The sequence below is a fragment of the Pleuronectes platessa genome, chromosome 15 (assembly GCF_947347685.1).
Source record: "Pleuronectes platessa chromosome 15, fPlePla1.1, whole genome shotgun sequence".
In the NCBI taxonomy this organism is placed as follows: Eukaryota; Metazoa; Chordata; class Actinopteri; order Pleuronectiformes; family Pleuronectidae; genus Pleuronectes; species Pleuronectes platessa.
The window spans coordinates 15703085-15713513 of record NC_070640.1 but is presented as its reverse complement, the minus strand read 5'-3'; the positions used below and the strand labels follow the sequence as shown (position 1 = coordinate 15713513).

General features: G+C 45.4%; 1 protein-coding gene across 2 annotated transcripts; it reads left to right on the top strand.

Annotated features, from left to right (window-relative positions):
* Positions 1-3119: 3119 nt before the first annotated feature.
* omgb (oligodendrocyte myelin glycoprotein b) lies at positions 3120-10429 on the top strand. 2 transcript variants are annotated; one of them, XM_053440769.1, is made up of 3 exons: positions 3120-3313; positions 4095-6823; positions 7960-10429. In XM_053440769.1, exons 2-3 carry the CDS (start codon positions 6816-6818, stop codon positions 9263-9265), a joined length of 1314 nt encoding a protein of 437 aa, XP_053296744.1. In that variant the 5' UTR covers positions 3120-3313; positions 4095-6815; the 3' UTR covers positions 9266-10429. The 2 variants fall into 2 exon arrangements, with proteins under 2 accessions (XP_053296744.1, XP_053296743.1); XM_053440768.1 differs by having other exon boundaries at positions 7957-10429.

The window sequence follows — 10429 nt, the reverse complement described above, 5'->3', positions numbered from 1 at the left end:
ATCACACTGAAATGTGTAGGAAGAGGCTAAAGCTTATTTACATACTGAGAGCACATCGGGGGGGGGTTAGCTCCTGAAAAAAATAGAAAACTAACAGAAAAAAGATTGCTCTGTCTCCCCCGAGGTCTTTTGAGGGGAAGGTTGTGGAAACCATTGCAGCAGCTTCCTCTAGGTGGCACAAGCACCTTACAGAGTTGTTTGGAGTGAACCAAGACTGTGAGGCAGTTGTGTTATTTTACTTTGGTTGTGCACATTTTTGGTCAGTGGTTCGCATCTATTTGTGTGTTGTGCGTCATTCAGGTGTGAACGTGTCGTCTCTCTATTTTAACGAACAAGCGCTTCAGCTTGTGTGAGAACTAGCTCTTATCTCCTGCATCTGGAAACCACTGAAACTTGTGTGATTGTCAGATTAACTGTCTGAAGCCGCTCGGAAATTAAAGTGAGGGGGAAAGAAGTCAGTGAATCTGCATTTAGAAGAACTTCTCCGGATTATCAGCTTTTAAAAACTGCTTCACAGGCTTCAGAGAAAAAACAGTCTGCCTTGTTTTCTCCCCTTTCTGCTGAGGTTGCTTTTCAGTGATGAATCTATCAAAAGTTTATAATGCGAGGCCTTGGGAGCTGTCAGGAAAATGAGAAACACCGCTCAGATGCAGACCTTGAAGGCTGTTATCAGTAAGGCTGCGTCCGTAAGTGTGGCTTTGAATAATAAGAATGATGGATTGATTCTGAATACTGGTATCAATCCAGCAGAAAAGAAAGGACCTTGTATCCTCTACTGCGAGTAAGAGCTCTCTGACTCCAACTGGTACCGGGTCACGTGACCAGTATTTGTGCGTTTGCTGGGAGGCCGGAAAACAAAATGCTCTTTCTGTCCTGGGTGTCAGTCAAATCCGAACCTGATAATAGAAACTCGTGTGTGGAATCACATATTAAACATGTTTAATGCTGGAAAGTTAGAACTGTAGCAGGCTACAAATTCACCTAAGAGCCGACACATCAGTCAGCAAGTGTGATGTGAAACCTGGTTCACACACACACACACACACACACACACACAGAGAGAGAGAGAGCTTTCACTAGGCCATTTTGACATTTGCTGAATGAACCCACGACTCCACCTGTCAGCCATCAATTGATGGTCTGGGGATTTTCCTTAATGAGGCTGTCAGGCATCACATCCACCAGGTCAGTTATTTACGGTGGGTGAAGTTACACACAGACTAAACAAAGGTGTCACATATATACACACACACATAAGCACAAATGCCCTTTGATTGGCTATGAGGACAAATACACAACACTGAGATTGTACCTACTGACACATCGGACTTTCCATCAAGGGTGTGGCGATGAAGTCATCTGTATTTCCTCTGCTCTCACTTCCTCATGCATACTTAACTAAATAATGCCCTCTTCGTCGTCTTCCTCCTCCTCCTCCTCCTCCTCTTCCTCCTCCTCCTCCTCCTCCTCCTCCTCCTCCATGATAGAAGCAGAATTAACTGTAACAAGGTTGGTTAATAACTTAGGAATTTCATTTATAGAGCCTATCAAAACAGCCGTTTCAAAGTTATTCACAAAGATGCCTTATTAAAATAAGGCATCAAACAAAAGAAGCGAATTAGGGTGAAATCAAAGACAGCAAATCAAATAAAACATAATTTAAAAGTTATGGCAAAAGAAAATGATGCAACAAACACAAGTTATAGCAACAAAAAAAACAATCAACTGAAAGTGTTTGTTTTGGTTTCCAAACTAGGGGTCGGGACCCTCTAGGCGATCGTGAGACACAGAGAGAGGGTCACAAGATGGTTTCCAGGAAGCAAATAAAATCAACAAATTGTTATATTTTAGCCAATAATGTTACAAAAGCTACACATTATATGAGTTACAATTCAAATAATCACCAGCCATCGGATTTTCTTTATCTCCAGGATCATGATGATGAAAATGAAAGACTAGCAACAGCATCAGTTGCAGCAGGTTAATGTACAGCAGCACATGGAATGACCTGGGTCACAAGGCTCTGGCCCAGTTATTTTAGGGATTGTGGGCTGAAAGGACTGATCTACAGTATTTGGGTCAATAAATACATATTTCATTTTCATATTGAGATGTTTCCCTCTTAACTCTTACACTGGTTATTCACTGCGTTTACTGAGCAACTGTGACAACTGCTGCTGTGTCATGACAAATAACTGATCCTGTGAATAAATGAATTTATGTTGGGTTTTTACGACAGCATATCAACTTGTTACGTTCAGTCAGTCACAGTAATTTATAACCCTCCCTGTTACATTAGTCGTGCGCAGCTCGTGACCTTGCCTCCGTCCTTCTGTCTGAACAAGAATAACAAGACGCCTGCCGATATCAGCAGCGCAGATTTGTGTTCACGTCGCTCTTGATTTACTGCCCCTTTCTTTTGGATGGCCGCGTTAATAAACAGCTCGATGACGAAGGACCACAGCGGCAAGACGCCATTCCGACGTCTTTGCCTCAGTCCCAGCAGTAAGATGCAGATACTTAAGGGAGCGCAGAGTGTGCTGGGTACTGAAAGCTGCCGTGGATGTTGCTGGCGTCCTCTGCAGGGATGACGCCACTTTCCAAATTAAGCTTTTCTCTTTGTCAAATGTGCAGAAATAACTGTAAATCTGAGAGGAAACACACATTTGCAGTTGCAGAGGAAACTCAATGGGGAACTGCAAATAAAAAAAAAATACTATTGAAATCAACAGAAATTATGAATAATGTTTGTTGTCTCACCTCACCATGGCAACACAAATTTCTATGAGAGGGCACGATGTTGAACACGGCCTCGTACATATTCTTGGATCTAACGTAGAGTACATTTTCTACACTTTCCATTTGTCTTTGCCACATGTATTAGGTAACATGTCTTCAGAGATGCACCCCACTAACTGTGGCATCTGTGGCTCAGACTAAAAACCCGTAGGCCACAGGGAAAGCTGAAGACGTGTGCAAGTTGTGTTGCATTTTATAAATACTCCATGGTCCGTTAGTCAGATGTATCGTGAGACTATTTTCTGCGCTTACCCACAACTTTTTTTATAGCCAGTCACTCCACTGATGTTTTTTGTGATAACCACACGACACTAGAAGCCACTTCCTTCTCTTCTTATAGAGAAAATAGAGAAGTAAGAGCGAGACAGCGTCATGTGTGTGTGTGCCCCTTTTTGGAATTTACTGTCATTGTCTCACAGATGGTTCACACATCGCTGATCTCTCTCTGTACCCACATCACAGCTTTGACATATTTGTTCACATGACACCTTTCTCGTCTGGCATCAAGAACAGGGTAAGTGATTATATCTTTTATTAATACATACTTTTAGGTAGAAACCTGTTAGTTTAAGAATTATAGTAATTATCACTGTACTTTTTTTATCTTTGGATTACATTGTTTTGTTGCTTTTTGACTGGTTTACAACAGATATGTTTGGTTACTTTGGTTTCAGGGACAGAAAATCACAATTATGTATTCATGCCGATACAAAAGTGATGAAATGCGTAAACAATCACAGTTCCTCATTTTGGAACACGAGAAGTTCTAATAGAAACAAAGTGCACTCATTCAGGCAGAACTAAGAACACTTCATCACCATTTTGAGTTTGGTTACTTCAGTTTCAGTGTCATAAAATTACAATTATGTCTTTATGACTATTCAAACAAGGCTCTCAGCCTGATGGTGGGAATTTTACAAATTTAAATGTCAGAAAAGGTGTGAAAAAGAAACTAGAAAAACTACAAAACTTTATCAACAATTTCGGTACAAACAAAATAATATCAGCATCATAACTATAAATTCAAAACTAAATCAGTGTTATAGGATCACACTGATGAAATGTACATTAGACCACGCTGCTGCTGACCGTGATCCCATGAACTGTGGGATAATGCATCATAATGATCAGAACCTTCCGCTCACTGTCATGTAATTTACGAAGCCTTTTAAATCAATGACTATCAGTTCCAATAGTTTGACATTTACTACAAATCAGTTGTAACCAGGAGCGAATACTCAATGTTAAAAGAAATTTTTAATCCAAATTTCCCGTGTTTTCCCTTGTCTCCTCAGATACCAACATGAACGGCCTCCTCCTCCTGTTTTACTGCTTAGAAATCCTGGCTGCACGTCTGTGTGGAGCTGATGGCATCAAGGAGAATACAACTCATCTCTCAACCGCACAAAGCAGCATTTCAGCATCCACATCACCTGATCTCATCACCGCTGAAACGTCTGAGGCCAGCAGCCTGAGGAGCAGCGAGACGTTCACAACTGTCTCCGTGCTCTCCAGCAGTCGCAGCCCTGCAGCTACCTCTGTCCCTCCGCCCAAGACCACCACCACCACCACCACTGTCGCGCCACACTGGGGGACCTACAGAAGGGAATGTCACGCACTCTACCTGGTGAGTGGCGGACTCATCATAGTCTGCACCGTCCTGCTGGTCTCCAGTCTGATGTTGACGTGTAAGGTGAGGCACCTCAGCAGACGCCTCCAGGCGCTGAGCGGCGACGCTGACCTGATCAGCAACTCTGAGTTCTGGATGGGATCTGCCAGGAGGAACAAAAGCAGATCAGGGCCGGAGGCCAAAGAGACCAAGGTGTTGATGACTGACTTCAGTCAAACACAGGAGAGTGATGGTGCTAACAAGGAAGAGGGCAAGAAGGTAAGCGTGGATGGACAAACGGGAGAAGAGAACAAGAAGAAGCTGGAAGAAAACGGTGACGAGAGTAAGAAGGAGACACCTGACACAGAAAAGTCCTTGTCCTCAAAGCCTCAAGAGGAAGCTACTGATCCGAAGTCAAGCAAAGCTGAAGCTGACTCCTCTACTGAGGTGTAGCACTGTGTATGTGTGTGTGAGTGTGTGAGTGAGTGTGAGTGTGTGTGTGAGTGTGTGTGAGTGTGTGTTTGTGTGTGTATGTGCGTGTGTGCGTGTGTGCGTGTGTGCGTGTGTGTGTGTGTGTGTGTGTGTGAGTGTGTGAGTGTGTGTGTGTGTGATTGTGTGTCTGGGTGTGTTTGTGTGTGTGTGTGTGTGTGTGTGTGTGTGTGTGTGTGAGTGTGTGTATGTGTGTTTGTGTGTGTGAGTGTGTGTGTGTGTGTATGTGTGTCTGAGTGTGTGTGTGTGTGTGTGTGTGTGTGTGTGTGTGTGTGCATGTGCATGTGTATGTGTGTCTGAGTGTGTTTGTGTGTGTGTGTGTGCTGTTTGTGTGTGTGTGTGTTTGTGTTTGTGTGTGTGTGTGTGTGCATTTCACATATCTATAGTTATGAGGGGCAGTTTTAGTTCAATACCATCATTGTGAGAACTCGTCCTCATAAATTCGAAGGCCGTTTTGAGGGATGACACTTGGTTTTTCGGGTAGCCTTAGAAAAGGGTTTAGGTTTGGGTAAGGGTCAGACATTTAGTTGTGATTGTTAAGTTTAAGGGAAGGGGCTAGGGAATGCATTATGTCAATAAGTGTCCTCTCACAACTATAGAGACAAGTGTGTGTACGTGTGTTTGAGAGAGAGAGAGAGAGAGAGAGAGAGAGAGAGAGAGAGAGAGAGAGAGAGAGAGAGAGAGAGAGATCGACTTAATTAGCAAGCAGAGAATGTGCCTCTTCCGGGCAGTGCCACTCAACTCCAAGAGAACACTCTCTTTCACCTCGGCCCGGGCTGACAAAGGACACACAAAAGTCCTTTTCAACAAACCAATATGGAGTGGCTTCCGCCGCCCTGTGCAGATATTTCTCCCTCCACTTGCTTGTGACGTCCCCATGGATGTGCACCTTTTATTGAAAAGTCTTTGAGTATAGTTTTCCCTTGTCACGACACTGCAGCCTCTGCATGAGGCTGGGCCGGAGGGGAAAGCACAGACAGAGTGAGGAAATAACCAAAGTGCTGCAAAAGAGGCACAAAATGAAGACAGAATGATGCTGTCCTCTCAGCTGCACGGTTGCATAAGTCCAGATCATCTACAATGATATGTGCAAATTTGTCTAATTTTATAAGGTTAAACCCTGAACCACATCTGCATCAAACATCTGTCCCCCAGCAGTGAAGGTAATGTGTGTGCTAGCGATACAGCAATGCAGTGTAGGATGGAGAGTCGGCTGTATTGCTGATGACAGGTAGGAAGCTGCAGTGAAGGACAGTCCTCTGCAATAAATCTCTTTAGAGTTTATTTTTGTGACAACCTCTAAAATGAACACAGGGAGAACAACAGCCAATCGCAGCTCGGTCTGACTGTGAGGGGATACTTCACAGAGGGGGGGGGGGTTGTGATTTAGGTGATATCTGATAATTGATATTAGTAAATTCATCAGACCACAATGATATCTGTCACTTTAAATGCAGAATTAATTCTCGGAGGCTGCTGCATTTAACATGAGCTGAGGAGTTTCCCTTGCAGCAGCCTTGTATGCAGGGGACCCCCTCCGTCATGCGCTCCATTTCTCCTCACCCCCCCTCCTAAAACCAGCACCCCACCCCTCCCATCTCTGCACTTCTACAGCACTAGAGTAAGCACACAGAGCCTGCAGTGCCTGATCGCACTAACCCAAAAGATCCACATACAGGAGGCAGTATCAACTCTCGCTTCTTCAAAGAGGACAAAAAGGACCAAAGCAAGGGGAGGCAGAGAGAAGGCCGCCTAAAAAAAAAAAAAAAAACGCTGCACTGGACAAGTGAAGTGAGCAAGAGTCCAAATCTGTGAGGGGGGGAAACAGATTCACCTTCAGCAGAGCAGCAGCTGGTCCTTAGCTTCACAGCAGGACAGGAGAGAGGAGCAAGGAGAGAAAAGTGACTGGAATGATAAGATGAGAAGGTAAGTTATGAACAGATGTAAAGACTCTTTTCACACACACACACACACACACACACACACAGACACACACACACCCACACACACACACACATTCTGTCGCACCCTGGCTCACATACAGTATACTGCTGTTTCAGCAGTGCAGCACTACTGGCTGCCTTCTCTGTCTCTTTTCCCCCCTGCCTGCCTTTGGACCAGCTGATGCATGAGTCCTCCGTGGAGTCAATATTAAAACCCATCCATTGAGCTAGTTATGCTCCTCTGAGACCATGGGACCGACTGCACTGACAGCCACTGATGACTGAACACGCAAACTGATGCCAGGGAAATGACTACAGGGATTTCTCATCCTTTGCAGTGAATGAATGAATGATTTATAAAAAAAAAGAAAAAAAAAAAGACTTGAATATCCCCTTACACATCAGCACAAACGTTTATCAGTTATTAGAGGCACATTTCAATCCAGGGCTAATGGTGCATAAAAAATGCTGCTGCTGCATCCTTGATACATGCCTGCTGAGTCAGTCTTTGCATGTAATGTACATGCTACATGGGAGGTACACAATTTAGGGCAGTCAGTTTGTGTGTGTGTACAATAAACATGCAGCACAAGAGAAAGTTTGTTTATATAGCACATTTAAAAACAACTGCAGTCGACCAATGTCCTGTATAATAAAATAAGACAGACTGAGAAATATAACAAGAAAATATAACAACACATGCAGAGTAGCATCAAATAAACAAAAAAAAATAAAAAAATAAAATGAGATAAGATAAAATAATAATATAAAAGGAAGGGGAGCTTTCTCACTCTCACTCTCACCCTTACCCCTTAGCCATAACCAATGAACAGCCAGGGGCAACTGATCAGGGAATCTGAGGGATCGGAAAAGGGGCAAACACATATCATATCTCTGTGTGTGTGAGAGAAAAATACAAGAAGCAAATACAACAACACATGCAGACTAGCAGAAAATACACAAAAATAAATCAAAGGGAGAAAGAGAGGGTGGGGCTGTAAAGAGGTTGTTACCAAGCTTCTCCTGCAAGTATTCACCAAGCACAGCACATGTGACTTTTGAAGGTAGTGGTGCAGGACAAACACTAATACCCTTGCCCTCTTGCCTTTCTCTTAGCAGGTATGTTCTCCTGAGGGTTTCCCCTTCAGCCGCCCTCCTGGGCCTCCTGGTTGGGTCGTTGCTTGGGGAGCACGCCCTGGCCGTGTGTCCCCCCATGTGCTCCTGCAGCCGCAGCCACAGGGAGGTGGACTGCTCCTGGAGGGGTCTGAGACAGTTGCCCGACGGCCTGCAGCACAACATGCGCTCCCTCAACTTGTCCCACAACCGCTTCCAGCACCTGGACCAGCGGCTCACCGTGTACACCCATCTCCGCGTCCTCGATTTGTCTCACAACCGGCTGAGCCGCCTGCCAGCCGGCTTGCCTCGCTCGCTCTGGCAGCTCCACGCCGCCTCCAACCACCTCCAGCTGCTGGACAAGAACGACACCGCCTATCAATGGAACCTGCGACTGCTGGACCTCTCCAACAACAAGCTGGAGCGGGCCACCTTCATCAACAACACGCTGATCAACCTGTGCACCCTGAACCTGAGTCACAACCACTTCTGGACTTTGCCCACCAACATGCCCATGCACCTGGAGGCTATTGACCTCTCGCACAACTTGCTGGTGAAGGTGCTGCCCGGCTCCCTGGACCGGCTGCCCAGACTAACTCACCTCTACCTGCACGCTAACCGTTTTACCACCCTGCCCTTTGGAGTGTTGGACCAGGTGACGTCACTCAGAGTCATCGCTCTGGGCAGCAACCCTTGGGCCTGTCACCTTTACCACAACATCACCTACGTGCTGTCCTGGACTCAGCACACCCCCGCCCGCGTCCTGGGCTGCCCCTGCCACACCGAGTCAGTCTGTGGGGGGGCGCAGCCTAGCAGGACTGGAGGGTGGCACTTTGCCTCCTACAACCTGCCCCCGTTGGTAGCGGGTGCCCAGGACGTGAGCTCCCTGCCCCCGGGGGCCGGCGTTACCGAGTGGTGGTACTTGTCTGTGTCTGCTCCCCCACACACCCAGATGGAACATCACCCGTTCACAGACACACCAGTCAGCATCCAGGATCACATGCTCCACACTCATCCTCATCTCTTTCCTGGTACCGACGAAGACTCACCCAGTGACTCACTCACATCCCCTTTTTCTGACACGGGCCTTGTTACCGAAACACCCATCGGGGCTGACATGACCCTGCCCACAGATCAATTCTTTACCACAGAGAGCCCCTTTGCCCAGACAAAGAAAACCACCACGCTTCGCACGAGGAGCGTGAGGAGGCCGAATCAGTCCCACCCGAGGGGCGTCAGCAACCGAGGCTCCTCGCTGCCTCTCCTTCACAACCTGGGGCTTCTGCTTCTCATTCTGCAACACGTGCTCTGAGAGAGACACGGAGAAGACTGACCACCGAGTGATTAGCCTACATTTCAGTTTACAGACACAAACCACTGATGTAGTTTGTAGATCACCATCATTCTCCAGCAAAGAAAAAGGAAGCATTTACCATAGAGATGACAAACTATAGGATCACTGTCATAATGCCTGCTATGCTGAGAATGCTATGATGCTAATTTTATAATTATACATATGAAAACATCACTTTAGCTTTTTCTAACAAGGCTCTTTACATGCCTCCATTTGAATGCCTCTGATTTAAAAAGAAATGCCATTGTAATGAATGCAGCTAAGCACATGATGGCACTATACATTCAGCTACCAGTTTATTATGTAACTGAATGGGGCCCTGGTGCTCGTCCGCAGCTACAGTCCATCTACTTCCAGGCTGACTGAGGTGTTTTCCGGTCTATAGCACACAAATTGTTGTATTTTTTTCTTTTTTTTTCTACAACTGTTGGTTGAAACTGTCATGTTGTTTTTATATAATTGTTTGGTGGGAAACATATGACACTCAGAGCCCTTATTTAAGCCTCTGGGTGATTCAGATTATTTTCCGAGCTGTGCTTGATCCCTCAACCTGCTTGTTTCATGTTAGAAATCATATCACACACCACGAGAGCAGCCTGTTCTGGGGGATGTTTTTAATAAAGTAGTCATGGCATGTATGTAACAGGAAGCTGCATAGACTCTGCGGAGCAGAGGGCAAACAAATGGACAATGCTGTGTCACTATCTTCAACAAACTCCCAAGTAGCGCGTCTGTATTTTGATCACATCGCCGACTTAAGTGTCCTTCATGATTCAGTGGCGCTCGTGAAAATTATCTGCATGGTGATTGAACGTTCCAGGAATGCTAACCTACTGCTATATTGCTGCAGAGCCTTAAAGCACAAGACATTTTCAGCTTATTTGTGTGAAATGTTAAGATATTCAAATCCTGATTGCATTTTAAGTGGAAATGGCAGTGATGTGCCGGCGTGCACATTTTTACTTCCCAGTAATACATTCACATAATGTTCCTGGAACAGCAGGAGATGCATTACAGCCAGCTGCATTTGACAAACTGAAGAGGAATGTGTTTACTTTTGGGTATGTCTCCACGAAGATTTCTGTAAAGTTAAATAAAATGTGCTCAGTCACTTACACCTTT